At 36.0% G+C, this 17,576-nt stretch overlaps 2 protein-coding genes across 7 annotated transcripts in view; one reads left to right on the top strand and one right to left on the bottom strand.

The window, feature by feature from the left end:
• The window catches only part of LOC143897499 (uncharacterized), an 82,201-nt gene extending 74,721 nt beyond the window's left edge, over positions 1-7,480 (top strand). For all 6 annotated transcript variants that reach the window (XM_077406207.1, XM_077406209.1, XM_077406206.1 and 3 more), the window contains 6 exons: positions 858-1,110; positions 3,906-4,160; positions 4,555-4,668; positions 4,980-5,162; positions 6,741-7,052; positions 7,293-7,480. In XM_077406207.1, coding sequence (XP_077262333.1) covers positions 858-1,110; positions 3,906-4,160; positions 4,555-4,668; positions 4,980-5,162; positions 6,741-7,052; positions 7,293-7,466 — 1,291 coding nt within the window. In that variant the 3' untranslated portion in view covers positions 7,467-7,480. The remainder of the gene's footprint in view (positions 1-857; positions 1,111-3,905; positions 4,161-4,554; positions 4,669-4,979; positions 5,163-6,740; positions 7,053-7,292) is intronic.
• LOC143897495 (midasin) overlaps positions 1-17,576 on the bottom strand; it is a 108,549-nt gene that overhangs the window by 88,380 nt on the left and 2,593 nt on the right. The window contains exons 5-11 of the mRNA XM_077406196.1: positions 14,763-17,549; positions 14,123-14,591; positions 13,534-13,909; positions 13,117-13,434; positions 12,709-13,017; positions 12,329-12,550; positions 12,108-12,236 (exon numbers count right to left, since the gene is read on the bottom strand). Coding sequence (XP_077262322.1) covers positions 12,108-12,236; positions 12,329-12,550; positions 12,709-13,017; positions 13,117-13,434; positions 13,534-13,909; positions 14,123-14,591; positions 14,763-17,549 — 4,610 coding nt within the window. The remainder of the gene's footprint in view (positions 1-12,107; positions 12,237-12,328; positions 12,551-12,708; positions 13,018-13,116; positions 13,435-13,533; positions 13,910-14,122; positions 14,592-14,762; positions 17,550-17,576) is intronic.

The following is a 17,576-nucleotide window of genomic DNA, read 5'->3' as shown; positions in this document are numbered from 1 at the left end:
TCGCGTTCTATTATATTTGCCTCGTAGCGTTCAAACGCATTGTGAATTTAATATGCATTTGTTTGATATAGGAACATGCTGTCGCAATAAACGAAAACAATTTTGCTTTATTGCGACTTCTCATACTTTTGAATAGAATTTATGAGTAAGGGCAAGTTCAGTTTCCGTGCCATACGCGTGCAGGATTTTAATCTCGTGTAAAAGTATATCTTGACTTGTTGAACTTTATTTCAGGTATACGTGAACAGGCAGCTATATTGCGGCTCGGTAACCGTCACGTGCTGTTTACCGAATAAAATCTCGATCGTATGCTGTATGCTTGCGAGTAAACAAAATATCTGATCGATACGCGCGCGCGAAACATGGCGCGCGTGACAAACTGCGGAGTGTCCCAAATATGATATCGAATCTTATAGGAATGTACCTTGCTATCAATTTACAGTTGATTTTCCTTCTCGAAAACGTTGGTACATGCAATATCTTTTGAGATTGCAAGTAACTGCAAGTAAAATGTGTATATTTCTTGCAAACTAAACTTCACAGATTGAAATGGTTTAAATTTAATTAATAAAATATCTAACGTTGAATGCAATAAATGACGGAGGGAGATAATCGTTACATATATTCATGTAAAAAAATTATAATACGTTCTTGATTCCATATCTTAGAAATATTCTATTAGCATTCATGTTTTTTTTTTTCAAACATAATTGCAAATAAACTGAAATTGCCGGAGACATCTTATATAAGATGCACACAATGATAAGTTCTGCTATTGGATATTGGAAGGGTAATCGGAGATGAGACGGCTACAGAATAGCGAACGTGTTGACATATAGTTATCCCGGGATTCACAGGTGGTCCCAGGGATTGTTATTCCACCAAGCCATGGTGGATTGCGCGAGGGCCGCTATATTGTTGCCCCTAGGCTCCAGTATATTGAATTGTCAGCCCGTTAACAAATGCTCTCTGGTAGAGACCGCCTTTCTGCTACTGGTGACCGTCTCCACGGTAAACATGCTAACGACCGTGCTAAACGACAGCCCGGTATTCCCAGAGAGCGACGAGGAGGCAGATCTGACCGCTCCCTTGCTGATGGACTCACCCCAGGTAAGAATTATGACGCGAATTGTCAAGTTAATGCGATATGTGCTTTCTATTCGACAAGGATTTCTCGTGGTTTTCTCAGATATGCATCGTAAAGTAAATAAGAGTAGATTCGTGCATACGTCTCGATCTCCGAGAGTTTTAACACAACTCAGTTTTATTTAACTTATATCCCTCAGCACTCCCCCCCAGCTCGTTCAATTTACAAACTCCCTAACTTTCAACCCTCGATCTTCTCAATCGTCTCTTAACTCGTTGCGGTCCAAACTATTTTCCATAAATAAGCAAAGATAAAGTATTTCGTCTTCAACTTTTGTCTAATTAATTGATTTGATGTTAATCAAAGGATTTTTATTAATTAAAGGAATTTACAGAGATCCTAAAAATATAGTTTGCCGTTTATAATCGCGTGCAGATTTTATTGCTTGAAGAATTACGTGATAAGCAACGTATTATATCGAGTCTAACAACTCATCGGTAAAGGATTAAGCATTTGATTTTACGTTTGTACACACATTACGGTTATAAAATTACGTACTTATTTAAACAAATATAGATACTGCTTTTAAAACGTTAAATCAAATCAAGGTTAAATAGGTTTGCTTGTGACAAGCTATTGATAAAATATTATGACATAAATAAACCGCGTGACTTTGGCTAACGTAGACTGCGGTTGTCCATCTCGCATGCAAAATGAGAGAGAAATTTCCGCTGAACCGCAGCATTGTGATAGCGAATTTAGCGCTGACTGATTGCGGTGCAAACCGTCCGCGTCGGATCGCAGCATAGAGATATCGGAGCGAAAGCTGTCGGACTAAATCGGATTTTTCAAAGGAAAATTAATTGCACCGCAGAAAAAAAAACATTAAGCGCACAGCCTGAGTTAGACGCTTCTTAATAAGTTGTGATAAATTCATCCAGTCAACGTTTGTAAAGACAAAATTTTTTTCTGTCAATTTCATAGTAAATTTTTATATATTGAATTATTAAATACTTAAACATAATCACTAATAAAGTATAAAAATAAATAACGTTTCAATTTGCAAGTATTGTACGACTAGTTCAGTTTTCTCATCACAAATTATTAAATTATTATTATGTTCTACAATCTCTCATTTATAACTTTAAGCAAATTTTGTTTTTATTCCAACTTACCTACACAATGAATTTAATTAAGAATTTAAAAATCACGAGGCAGAACTCTGACACCGAGGGAAAGTTATCTTCAAATTCATCAGACTACACTGCAAGGCTTCTAAAATTCGATGCAGATCTTACGAGGCATCACCTATATCATTACAATACGATCCAAGACACTGAATTAGCGCAATTAATTCCTTAACGACTTGGCTTCTCTGCGCGTATGTAGTAGCAATTATAGTTTCAAATTAATTTGACGCAATAACTTGTACGTCTAGTGACACTCGATTCGTTTTCGTAACAACAGAATTCTAATAATGGTTCGTTAAACATGCAATGCGAGATGTCTATTATTATGTGTCCCTTGCGAGCAAATTGCAATTGTAGCCTTATATGGAATGAAATAATTTCTGCAATTACTTTAAACGTCGCTAACAACATACGTTTTATTCGGCCTTAGGTTTTAATTATGTCAGAACAATTTTCTTGGTACCCATTGCAAGTTTATTAAACTCGCTTGTTGCAAGTTAAATTTCTAAATTGCAAATGAATAATAAAACGTAAAATGTGTAAATTTTTAATAATTGCAAAAAATAACGAGGCAAATATGAAATTATGAAATATGAAATAAGAAAAATATGAAATAGATTCTATTAGAGAATTTTAACTTTTAATATATATATAATTATATTTTAAAAATTTTATTATAATAATTTATTTTTATAATTTTGACAAAAAAGAGGCGTATTTAAAATAGTATTTGTTATTTTTATCAGCGAGCGAATAAATGCAAAAAATGTAAAATCTGGTTAAAGCTTGGCTTCGGTAAAATGGTCTTTACTCTTTACGATGGCGGATCAATTATGGATTACAGTATTGCATAGGTGTGTCAGTTTCTAGAATTCCAACGAAGACAATCGGATTATATAATTAATATTTATGAAATTTTATATATATGAAACCTGTAAATATATGTTTTCTAAAAATTTACGATCGCTATTTGTAATGATTAATGGTTTTCGATAATATTTTTGCTGATACTGTTTCGTGCTGGACAATTAAATCCATAATTATATTTGTAACACATCCTACTGTGAAAATTCGTCGGATCAAACAACACCGTGCTTGATTTAAAATTGCAAATTTAAATTTTCTCTTGTAGAATTTATTTATAAATTATCAGCATCGGTCAAGTAATAAGATTAAAATAACTATAGCATTTCGTTCAACTATTTAGTAAGCTCATTGAGACATTATTTATACAGAAAACATAGAGGACTAGTTTAATTAAATTGTGAAAAAACAGTTTGTATCGTATTTTACTTGAGACAATAGCAATCAATAGGCGCTCTCATATGCAATCATTTGCTATCGCAAAAAAGGATAAAAAATATTACAAATAATTCGCAAAAAAACGATAATACTTAATTTAATATGTTAGTACTATATTTCCCAAATAAAATCCGTTTCATTATCTTTATAAAAAAATTTCAAAGATTCGTTGTTGAAAAATTGTTATCAAACCGCAAGCGCAATTCGCGAAATACTACTGGTTTGCGCCGATAATTCCACCTTCGAAAAACTCAGGAAAAATAACGTGACTGGAAAAATCATTTTGTGAACTTTATCGAATAATTATTCGCTTATGTTTATTGCAGTGCGTGCTCTTCGGCACCTTCATGATTTGGTTCGCCAGCATAACTATCAATTTGGGACCTACGTTTCTTAGCGGGGCTTTAGCGGCGAACACGGAGAGCGGTCACAACACGCCCAGCTGCCCATTAATACACGGTCCTTTTCGTCACTATATACTCAATGCCCTTTGGATTGTCATCAACATTATTTGCGTAGCGCTCACGCTCTTTCACTTGAGAAAGTTGCACAGAGATCTGACAAAAGCAAACGTCGAAGCGGTAAGCAGAAAAATCGAGCCAACGTCTATCAAATGTATATAGGTATAATAGATAATTAAAAATTCGTTGGTTTCTTCTACCCCTATTTCATATAATTTTTTTAAATTTGGTTGACTAAACCCAACTTTTTATATACGCAATCGAAGGTTCATATACGAAATTCACGAAAACAAAGCTTCCTCTATGAGGAAGCAAAAGAGTTCCTACTTCTAAAACTTACAAAATATTACAAACTATTACAAATTAAAATATCACAAAAATGTAATTAATATATATTTTTGCATTTTTATACAAGAAAAAAGTTTTTACAAATTTTATACATTTTGATAAAAAAATATCACTTAATTTTACTTAAGTTTTACTTAAATTTATATAACATTGTATTTATTTCCAGGTACGAGTAGCTGGCCTCGTTACAACGCTCGTTAATGTGACGGGAGGGCATCAAGGTGCAACGAATGCGCTTGCAACCGAAGACGGTGACACGAGAAACGGTACGACGCCAAAAGTAAGTCACGTCAATGATTTTCAACGCGAAGAGCGTATTTCTTTTCTATATACATATGTTAATGAATAATTATTTACAAATCCCCTCATTTTGATTGATAATTTAAATAATAGTTCAATCTAAAAAGCAAGTTTTAAATATTACCAACAACAGTATTGACGGTAGGTATTAGTTTTTCTTTATATATACATATATACATTTTTATACACCTACAAATGGGACACATATGCGATGAAGCAGATGGAAATGAAAAAAAGAAAACGCGAGTGCCATGTAAAAAGATATAAAATTACCCAGAAACGACATTTCAGAGAACGGGTGCCATCGAGGAACACCGGAAAATGAGGAATTACCTCAGGAGAATGGAACGCGAGGGTGTGCAGAGGGTGAAAATGTTCCTGGTTATAACAGCGGCGTACGTCTTGTTCTGGGGACCATTGTTTTTCGTTACCCTGGTGCATCATCCCGTTATAGGAAACCCTACTGGTTACGAGGTAATTAGAACGTATAGAGTGTTGCGAGAAGATAATGGCAAGTTTGTATCTGCGTTCGGGTTAATGTTACTTCCCGCGAAATTTAGACGCTATCGATATTTATGTCCCCCATAAATATCTTCCGGTCATTACTTATCTCACTTGTAATGTAATGGCGCATTTGTGCGGATTTGCGATATTAGGGAGAATATTAATAGCTTGATATACAAATGTTTCCCGCGCCTTCGAATTTCGTCCCGTTAAAAATATGGCATTATATGTCGTGTTATTTATTCAACTGTGAATGAGCTCCCTTATATTAATTTCAAAAGATGTATTAGCCAAAAATAATCGGTGGCATATCAGCAGCTTATATAAATAAGCATTACAATAAATACAAATAAATATACAGTATCGTCACACAAAAATAGCATGCAAATGTCGAAGTTAATCGTCTGAAGATGTAAATGACTGGAGATACAAATTTCACCCTTTTTCTTAATCACTATAATTGAACGTTATATAATATATAATTCCTTAATCCTTATAAGTGCGCAGTTTTGCATATATGCAAAGCGACTTTTCTCCGTGTAGGTACTCTCTATGAAATTCGAACTAAAAACGCGCGACTTTGCACATCTACTTTTAAGGGTTCAAATTAGTAAAGAAGAATTCTTTTAATGTTTTATTAAAATTCTTAAAAACAATCGTTATTTATTTAAAAAATTTTTAAAATAAAAGGGTAAAAAAATTTTGCATTTCAGGGTTAATAATTCTAATGACGCGATGTCCAAAACGTGTGCGAGATATAATAAAATTTGTCAAGTTTTAGTTCGACTTTGTGATAACACAGAGAGATCTGAGATAGAAAAAGAATGCGAAAACTTCGCGTGAAAACATGAAATCGTAACTTGCTCGACCGTGCCAATACGTTGTATTGCTCGAGCGAATTCACAGAGCAGAGTTTCTCCGAAGAATCTTTCCACGAGAATATAAATTTTCCAAGAGAGGAGAGTCTTCGCCGAAAAACTCGTCGAGAGACTCGAAGACATCGCGCAGCGGTTTTGCTGATGTAGCATCGTAACAGATGCACGAAATTACTGCATTTTATTTCCTCGATGCGCGATAAACTTCCGGTATTTTGACAAAACGTAGATGAACGGCGAAAATAGTGAAAAGCGCAATTTAAAAAAATCTTCTTGTGTAAACATGTATAAACTTCAATATCTTTCAATGTAGAAATTTTATAACATGCCTCATATAAAAAGAAAGATTCTTTTAAATATATAATTCTCCATTAATTTAAATAAAATCAGATTCATACGAATAATTAAACTATAACATTTATTTTTATTGTTATTTTTAGCATTTTTTTTATCGTTCTCATGCGATAAATCGATCATATTAACTATAATTTTAATTTCTTGCTTTAAAAAAAGACAGTGCAGCTTCTCTACGTGGTATCGTCCTCCTTTCTATTTTATAAGTATCACGCTACCACGCAATTTTGGTTTAGCTTATAGATTTATGTTTGCAGCAGCACGATGCAAACTGTGCATCGCATCTAAATCACTGGATTCCGCGGTTTTGTTGTACCAGGTGACCCTACACATCGCGTACGTCCACGCCTTCGTAAACCCGGCTCTGTTCCTCGCCCTGCACCGGGGGCTGCGGCAGGGTATGACGGACGTGTGCTGCGGTTGCTGCGAAAGCATAGCCCGGTGGATCCTCGGACCCGCCGCGGCCGGTCCGATGCAGAACGTTCAGCTACCCCGATACGAACCGCCGATGAATCTCCCCTCGCCGCCGGATCCACCCCTGGCGGCGCCGACCGTGCCGTCGGGATGCAATTTTACTGATGTGGCGCTCTTAAAACCACCCCTGCCGCCAACTGCCAAACACTTACTGGTGGTAGGACACTCGTCTGAGTAATCACCAAAAGTTATCGCGGAATTCGTATTTAATCGCTTAAAAATTGATCTTTAACGACGCCCCCATCCCTCAATCACTCAAAGATCACTTATTGTTAGATTAATTTTCCTCGCGATGTTTCTCCTATCGAGACATTTTTGTGTGATTATTATATTAATTATATAAATCTTTTATCCACAAGCTTACGATACAAATACAAAATTATCAGTAAAATTACAGGACGATTCCATCGTGATACCACCCGATCCTTGGAGTCTGACCTCAAGACCGAAGAGCACCTCTAGCCTGTACGGGGAGGAACTATCCAGGAGACCGAGCCTCCTGCCACCACCACCGACGGAACTGAACGATCTGCAAATGAGTCCGACGAGTAGCGACTTCCCCAGCGAATAAACGACCTTGATCAATCATCGAACCAAAAAGCACGACGTTAATCGATTACAATGTAAAAATAATTGCAAAAACGATAAAAACAGACTTTCAGGAAAAATCCTTCCTACCCTCCTAATCCTCTCCTGGAGCATTATACTCCAATCAGTTCATATATTGTTGATAAAAAGCTGAAATCAAATGAATCACGCGCTACAAATACTGCGTTACTTAAACATTTTTTAAATGAACGTTAATATATCAGCGAATATCACAACTATCTCCAATTGCGTTTGAAAATATCCACAAAACTTTACGTTCATGCAGTTTTTAATATCAATATTAATCTAGATAAAATTGAAGTTATACCATCGTAAATTTTTTTTACGGACATTTAATACAATATCGAGGAACAAGAATACGTCAAAATGTTGATAAAATGTGTATGATTGATTAATCATACAAATAATGCAGCTCGAGTTTTGTTAGAAAATAAAGTTATTAAAAAAATTAGAGTACGCACTTTACTTTTACAATATAAATAGACTTAAAAAAATTGACAGACTGACTTTTTTCATAAAACTCGTATTTATGTATATATCAATTTCCACTATTGTCACGTCCAAAATCGTTAGTTGAAATAATATAAAAATCATTGCTTTCTTATCCGAAAAACGGTATTATCTTGCCTTAGAACGTACATGCATATCTTATATCTTATTTGTCACAAAATTTATCATTAGAATTTTTTCCGACAACTTTTACAATTTTCATCATAAAGCAGAAGTACTTCATCAAGAAATCTAAAAAATATTCACAAAATTTAATCACACTTCTAAGCAGTAGTGTAGTAAATTGACAATTAAACTGATAATTAAATACTTAATAATAACATTAATTTATTTTAACTATGATTTGCATGCGATCAGCAATCCAATTAAAATTTCACGTTAATTTAATATTCTGAATAATATATATGCGCATAAAGTATGTTTACTTATCATTGCAAGCTATGTATTTTAATGTCCGGATATCATTCGATATCATACAAGTTGAAATTTAATTTCCTTTTCTTTTTGATAAGTTGGACGTTGTAGCTAAAAAATAAAACGCGACAAATCGAAGAGGAAAGAAATGTAATCCACCGGGCATCATCTGAATGTATCTGTGATTGCTTATAAACGTCCTAGTCTCTTTGTCGGTGTGCTTTCATGGTGATAGATTCTTATCGTTAGAAAAATATAAAGTATATACAATGTATATGTACAGAGCGATATATACCTTTATAAAATAATATTAATTCGTGATCTGCTTTTTCAGCTACACAGAACAGAACTGAAAACGAAACGAATATCTCTATTGCGAGTCAGGGAAGTACAATACGTGGTAATGGTAGAAAGTATAATTAACTGGAAAATATTTATAATTTCTTCATTTAGCCAAGTTAGAGGTGCACTTATTAAGTGTATATAACAATCGAATGTGCAGTCCTGCCGCATTTCAGTCCTTCGTAAAGTGGCACTACTATACTGAGCATCTTCATCTGGGGGACTCAATCTTCTCGAAACGAGATACTATATATACTAAATTACATAATATATTTTCTACGCGACATTTTAGCGTTGCAATCGCACGATGCATCAATAGGCCCCTTATTCGTTTTCACTGCACTTCTGAACTAGTGCAATAAATTAGAATGAAAAAAAATATATTTGTTTTATTCTAACTTATTGCACACTAATTCAGAAGTGCAGCGAAAACCAATAGGCCTAAGTCTCGCCGATCTAATTGTGCGTTACACCAAAACTTTTGTTTTATGCAAATGAGAACAATTAACGAGAGTAAAAAAGCAGAGAAATCAGTCGTTTGTTCTACAAATGGAGAACCGAGAATAATTATACAGTAAATGTAGATGTAAATGTAGATATGAACAATCATCCCCATTCCGTTGAAATTTTTTGCTAGTTGTACGCTTGGTATATTAATACATTTCCATAATTGTTCTCAATATATTTACCTCCAATATTTATTTTCAAATTTATAAATTTAATGTTGTATTTGAAGCAAAACAGCGAACCAAAAGCGATATATCCCTATATATATTTCAAATATTTGCTCATCACATTTCTATAATAAAGAAGAACTTGAACGGTTTCGAAGTCTTACTCCCAAAAAATTATAATATTGAAGTGATTAACATGATATTATATAAAACATATTTAAAAAAGGTCGACTCTGAACATTGAAACAAGAAAAATCGACAAAACAAGAAAACTCATAATGTTAAGAACAATCAAAACTCTATTAATACCTAATACTTAAAATTGACAAATTAATGTCACGTGATCTTTTAAAGCACAGACATAATACTTCACACGAATTAAAGGTATAATTCCTAATTACAAGAATAACTAAAAGCAGTGATTTCTACTAATTGTATGTAAAAAAAATTGTAAAAATTATTCATATCAGGCTTGCGTCGTACTATATCGTAGTTCGCAGATCATAATTGTAATAAATTATCCTCTAAAAATCTAACTAATAAGCATATTTCAATCTTAAAAAAGACATTTTGAATTTGTGGACGTGGAATCTAATAAAGAATATCTTCTTAACATGTTTATATTATTTATAAGTCTGGTTAAAATAAACACAAATCGGAATTATTAAAATTTCTTCCAAAATTATAAAAGATATGCACTATTGGCATAATTAAACATATATTAAAGTATCTTAAAAGTGTTAGTATAGAAATTGTTTCTTATTGTATAGCGAAAAGCATATCAATGTAGAGACGCGTCATGTGTTTGAAAATGAATATACGGCGTAACATTATGTGGCGAGTCGATATTTATCAAAATTATGTAAAATTAATATCCTTACTCAATCCCTTCTTTCTTTATTCACCAGAGATGTGTCAAAAGCAGCGCGCGTAATAGGACGTTGCTTAGGTACAAGTCAATTAACTGTGACTACCACAAAATATTTTCTTCTTATATAGGTACGTCGCGTTTGTAATAAATGTTTAATGTAAATTAATGTAAATTATATGTGTAAGAAAGTGGCAGAGCAAGTCCGAAATTTTTTATTGTAATTTTATAAACGCAACATCGAGACGTGATCGATTAATGGCAATTGTAAGAAAAAAAAAAATTTAGAGATGTATTAAAAGTGTAATATACGAGATGCGTTTGAATAGAAAGTCTCGCAGCCTCGATTATATGTTTAATATATTGAACCGTACATTTCTTGCAATAATATATTATTTTAATTCATCTTTACAATTATTTACATCGGGATTATTGTTTCAATAAATCCCGAATATTTGGGATATGCTTGAACGTCCTATGTATTTTGAAATACATTTAATGTTCACCTGTAAAATACATACTCCCAAAATTTTATAATTTATCGTCTTAGGTCTTTACCATTTAACAGCAAATATCTCTTAAAATTGCTATTAAATCGATTTTTTTTAGAGCGTTCTCTTGAAAGCCAAATATTTAAGCGAATTATTCTAAATAATCTCATCAGGGCAAAGTATTATTATTAAGAACATTTCTAAGAGACCGGTGCCTGAAAAACCGAAATATCGCTGCGAATCGACAGCAGAGTATGCGAGATAATATCGTAAACTATATAAATATATATAAATTAACGAGGATGAATTTAATCCTTTCCAGAAAGAGAGAGCCATGCTTTATATTTAACTGTATATAAAACCCTGCTCACACACATATTTAAAATAAAAGTATGTGTGATATATATAAATTATATATGTTCTTCTTTTTATTTAATTAATAAAATATTGCGTATTTCAAATATGGCGAAATAAATAGCAATATATTTTTTAAACTGACCTTACACATTTGTAATGATTAGAAAATATTAAAATTTCTCTTTAGAGAAATGAATTTTGAACAATAATGATAAAATATTAAAGACATTTTTTTTATATTTATTAGATTAGAAATATCAAAGACACGATTAAAGTAAACCTTCCATTGCTTTTCCAAATTACACGAGCTATTTCGTTCTCGCGGTTAAAATTTGCAAAGCGAAAGAAGCAGACAAAATAAGATAAATAATAAGAAAATATTTAAACAAGGATGTGGATTCTAACAATTTGTTCGTACTGAACAAGACTTACAATATTTGGTAACGAAGCATATTAGATCAGGTCTAGAAGAACATTATTATTCATTTTCATATCATTTGAACTTATCATATGCGTTGAATGGCGGTTCTAATGAAGAAATCCTATCGGATTGCTGGTCAGAGAAACTAGCGGCAATCCACAATTTGGCAACTAATTGTAGATATCAACGGCTAAGTTATATATATGTAATGTAAACTGCTATACCGAATCGTCTATTTCCTTCAGGAAATATAAGACCCGTCAGAAAGCATACAGAGAAATCAGAGGCTCTTTGAATATTCGAAAATTCCTAAAGGCCATTGCACGTAACGAAGTTTTAGTAATAATCGTAGGGCCGTAAGAAAATAGACCAATCACACTCGATTATTCTTCGAGCTCAAGGAGAATAATCGACTGTGATTGGTCTATTTTCTTACGGCCTTACGATTATGACTAAAACTTTGTTACGTGCAATGGCCTTAACGTAAAGTTAGGAAAATATTTATCTGTCTCACGTTGTCACTTACCTGTTCGAAGCCACCTAATATCTCCGTCGTGTCCATCGCAGAATTCACGGCAATTGATCTCAGCTTCTGGCCTGTCAAAGCGGCAAGTAAACGAACTACACTGCTTTTCCCGCACCCCGAAGCACCAACCTATAATATATTACATTTGATCGCATTATAATTAATTTAGTCAAAAATGGAAGTTTAACAAAAAGCATCTCACAAAATATAAATAAACGTACAAGAATAGACATCCAATTCATTTTAACACACTGCATGAGACTCCTCAATGTCTTTTTCTGTTCTCTCAGCACTAACAAGTTAAAGTCCTGTGGTTCACTGCAATTTTTTCGGCTTAACGTCACGTCGCCGATGAAAAGTTTGTCTTCCGTGATGTACATAGGTAGTTGATTGAGTGGGAGAGGATAGCTCTCTAAGAATATATTTTTATATACCTGATAAACCTGTAAGACAAAAATCCAAACTAAGAAAAACGCTATATAATAAAAAATATTATAACTCAACATATTTTAATAAGCCTAGCAACTTCTTGCAATACAATTCTGAATTTTTCGATATTTTTATTAGATACTTTGATAAACATAACTTTATAATGACTCACCTTTTGTCGATCTTCATTAGTCCTCATTCTGTTAACATAAATGAGCTCCACGCTGTCACCTGGATTATAGTCTAAATTACTACTGCGAAATTCGTTAGAAGCGGCTTCGATAATCGTTTCACACCATCGAGTAAGATCTCGTAGATTCATTTCCCATGGGGACCCGGCATGTCCCCATACGATGCCAGCTTCCGACGCTAATTCGCTATTAAATCGCACCATGGCATTGATCAATTCCACAGGAAGTTGTGGAAATTGCACACCAAGTATAAACATCAAGTCGTCTTGCATTAATGCATCTATGGATACCTGCAAGAATGATAAATTTAGATTACAGTTTAAGTTACTTATTTTCATAGCACACATTATATCACGCTATATATATGTATATCCATAATATATAAATACCTGAGTAAATCTATTTAAAAAGGATCTCGGTAAGCCTCGTCTAGCTCCACCTTGCCGCAAGGGATTTTGACAACCGAACAATCTTGTACCAGGTTTGACTGAAAATGTCTTCCCTAGTTCGGGGATGTATATCTCTCCCCTGTGATCAAAGCATGCATTAAGGCCTTCTAGGACCGATTGCGATGCCAGGTTTAACTCATCAAGCAGAATCCAATATCCGGCACGCAAAGCTCGCAAAAATGGACCATCCCGCCATGCAAATTCACCGCCTTTCCCGTTTTCTACGGGAAGATCGGCGCCAAACAAGTCGGATACGTCCTGCAGACACAATAGCGATGTCATTTATTTTAATTTTTGATGAAATAAGCTATACTTTAAGAGAATACGATAAAAATAAACTGCGCCATTTTACGGTACCGTTTGGTCGCTTAAATTAATTCTGAGCAAAGTACGCCCTGCGGCTTTCGCGAGTGCGGAAACCAGACTAGTTTTTCCTACACCTGGACTTCCTTCCAGAAGAATCGGCTTATTTAATTGTAATGCTCTTAGCAATTTCAACGTATTCAGTTTCGTAATGGGAGTTGTGAATGTAAATGCATGAGTTTCACAAGAGATATGCGGGCCTTTTTTAACATAAAATGGTGGCACCCCGAATACGTCTGAAGTATCTATAACGTCGTTTTTGTTTATCATAGAAGTAGTTTCCACATCAAGTTCCAATTTTATTGTATCTTTGACTTCCGACTTGATAAATTGAAAAGCAGTCTCTGTAAAATCTTTCAATTTACTGGCACTAAAAATAAATAAAAATCGATTACTAAGCATTAAATTTTTCATTGCATCAAAATAAATAAGTATTTATATTGAAGCTAATTCAATTGAGAAAATTTAATTAAATATAGATCAGGTCTAAAATTAAGACGGTTGAACAATTTTTACATGCAAAATTAAAAAATATCGGAATACAATAAGAAATACAATAATATTATGTGCTAATAACACTTACCTCTCCGAACCCGTGGTACCAGATCCAAGACTATCAATATACGTGAGACAAGCGCCGTGATAATATGCATCTCCGACTGTCAAGATGCCGGCAGTAGATACATTTATAAAATCGATCCAGGTGAGTACATCTCGTATACTCGCAGTAAGCTTCTTGCCTACTTCGGTAGTTTGTAACCATTCAGTGAATCTCAATATCGCAGTGGCGACGGACTCTCTCGTTGTTTCCGAATCGATGCGAAGATTATGTTTTATTATATCGCGTAGATCGCTCCTGGCCATACATCCCTCGCACCACACTTCAGTGAAGCGATTTCGCAAGGCCGGCGAAAGCTCCTTCTTGCCGTAATCACCGCCGGGATTCATCGTGCCGATAAACACAAATTTCTCGTCCGCCACAATCACAGTGTTCTCTTCACCGTGCGAAGACTCTATTCCTTTTTCAGCCAGTAGAAGACTACGCTCCGGCTCTGTACAGAAAGATTTATTATAGAAACATATAAAGATCATAATACGAGTAAGCTTCACTATGGATAAAATCCTGTAATCTTCTTTTTATAACAATTATATATACACGGAGACATGTGCACGATTGATTTCCTCCGATAGAACACGATTTGTTTTATGCGTCTCATGCTTACCTAAAAGTGAGTTTAATCGCTCCAAAACGCTATCGTCGGCTAATGAAATTTCGTCAGCCAAAAACAGGTCGCCGTTACGCATGGCATTTATCAACGGTCCATCCACCCACTCGAAGAGCCTCTGATCATCCTTGGCGTGCTCACGAACAGGTCGCAGATTTCCCAGAAAATCGGACGATTCGGTATGCATATGGCAATTCACACCGCGCATAGCTTGGCCATTGATGGCTGCGATCAACTGGCAGACTGTGGTTTTGCCTCCGCCGGTTTCTCCAACCAGCAACACCGGTTCCTTAAACTGACAGGATTTCTTTACCAGAACCGCCATTCGACGCATGTGATAAGTCCATACGATATGGTCAAAGCCAGGAATACTGTTCTTCAGTTCTTCCAATATATGCCTCGTTACTGGCGAAGTCTTATCGTTCAGTGTGAACAAGCTGTCAGGGTCCACGTCCCTCTTCAAGTGTTTTCGTATCACTTGTCTTATTTCGTCCGCTTCTTCCGCTTTACGGACCTTAGCCGCGAGAACGAGGTAGCCTTCGTCCGCCAGATGTTGACTCCAATCATACAGTTTCTCGCCTACGTCGGGCGCTAATCTGTACCTCTCACCCCAACGAAATAAATCTCGCAGAGTTATAAATCCTTTTTTACCAGCAAAAGTCGACGTACTTTTACGTCTTATTTGGAGATCCGTCATTACGTTGATTATTTGTTTGCAGTACGACACTGGCATACTGCATCTCTGATTGAGTATTATCTGCAACTCGTCCGGCGGTATTTCGTCGAAGTGCAATTCTACAAATCGGTTCCTGAACGCTCGTGACAAAACTTTTCGGCCGCCGTAGAGCCCAGGAGGATTTTGCGTCGCAAACAGCATAAAATGATCATGCGCTTTTACTACCTGTTGCGTCTCAGGTATGAATAATTCCCTGTTATCGTCGAGGACGCGATTCAAGGCTTCCAGAACGTCGCTCGGGGCTAAATTTAACTCGTCCAAAATAATCCAGTATCCTTTACGCATCGCGTCAACTAGGACACCTTCCTTGAACACCAGCTTTCCGGTCTCGTCCGCGATGTAACTTCCAACGTATTCCTGCAAATCTGTGTGCTCGTGATTGTTTATACGGACGCAGACGTGTCCCGTGGTCTTCGCCAGATAGGTAATTAAACTGGTCTTGCCGACTGACGTGTCGCCTTGTAGCAAAACTGGAATTTTTCCGATCGACACGACTCGTACCAAGTCTTTCAAATTTCTCCTGACGGAATCAGTCAATATATAGTTGCTAGGTGTTTCGGGCGTTAAGCTTCCTTGCAGGACCCAATATCCTTCGATGTACAAATATTCTTCTCCTGGACTGCATCTCGGTTTCGGTATAGGAGTGCCAAGAATTGCTTTGGCGCTCTTGTTATCGAGAATAGCTTCCTCGATCATTTTCTGTACCTTCGGATACGAGTTGTAATCCAGCTGCGTCAGAAAACTCAAAGAGAAGGCTTCGTACAGGGATCTCAGGTCATTGCCACAGGGATTCGACGCGGAAATGTACAAGGCGCGACACAACGTTCTCAAACTGTAATGCGGTTTATGCGCCGTGCCGTCGAACAACGTGGTCATAGCTTTCTCTCTCACGTTCAGGTAGAACTTCACGATTGATTTGTGCTTCTCTAGCGACAGATTTAATTCTGCCAGATAAGAGCTCACGAGCAACTGAAGATCCGATTGCTCGGTCAGCTCGTCGATGTAGAACTCGGTGAATCTGTTCCTCAAACCGACCGGTAAATCTCTCTTGCCGACATCTGTGGCCGGATTCATGCAGGCGAACACCGTGAAGTCGGAATGTCTTATCACGGATTCTCCATCACCGCGCTCCAATAACGACAGAGACTCCGAAGAGCCTTCCAACAAACCGGAAAGACATTCCAGTGTCTCCGCGTTCGCCAGATTGATCTCATCCAAAAGAACCCAATAACCGTTTCGCAAAGCCCTGACCAGACTCCCCTCTATAAAGGAGAATGCCAGCGCATATTGACTCCTCACCTGAGTTCCCAGCTTGTCCAGTTTCTCCAGTAATTTTTCCCACTTTCTCAGTAGATTTATATCAGTCTGGATATCCTGATCAGATTTCTCTCGAGAATTTTTGTCTTGTTTGGAACGTTTCAAAGCGTCTTTCTTGAACGCATTGTCATCAAGGTCCCCGCATTTATCTTTCAATCTCTTCACAGCAGCGCGCGCACTGTGACTCATCAAAGCAACAAGATTCTTCCACTTCTGCTGCTTGTAACACAGAGCAATGTGTTCAAGAAACTTTCTGTTTGACTCGATGACGAAGTAAGAGCGAAATAGGATCTCGAACTCCTCTCGAATGGGCGAGATCAGAAACTTCAGATCGACCGGTTTGTAGCCACCTAATAAATCCGCACTCTCGCTCTGCTGATTCATATTTATGATTGTCAATCTGTGGCCTGTAATCTTCGCGAGATATTGTATCGAACTCGTTTTTCCGGTACCAGTCTCGCCGACCAGCAGCACGGGCTCTTTTTGTATGACGCAACTAGCTATGCGCTCCAACAAACAGGCAGAAGGTATTGTAAAGGAGAAATTGATCTTTTCTACATCTATTCTCGCGTATTGCGCTTTTTTACGTGTTAACTTCGCCCTGCCCGCTATCAGAAGCTTGGGACGTAGGTCTATATCCGGTTTGCGAAACATGTTACAAAAGTGCTTTGGCTTCGTCATTACAATGCCAAGTTTAGGAGCTACCGCCATCGCCAAATTTAATCGTTGCTCTAAAAAGATAATATAATTAATTATAT

This window comes from Temnothorax americanus, unplaced genomic scaffold, assembly GCF_048541705.1.
Source record: "Temnothorax americanus isolate GAGA-0224 unplaced genomic scaffold, ASM4854170v1 Scaffold20, whole genome shotgun sequence".
Classification (NCBI taxonomy): domain Eukaryota; kingdom Metazoa; phylum Arthropoda; class Insecta; order Hymenoptera; family Formicidae; genus Temnothorax; species Temnothorax americanus.
This window is presented reverse-complemented; position numbering and strand designations above follow the sequence as displayed.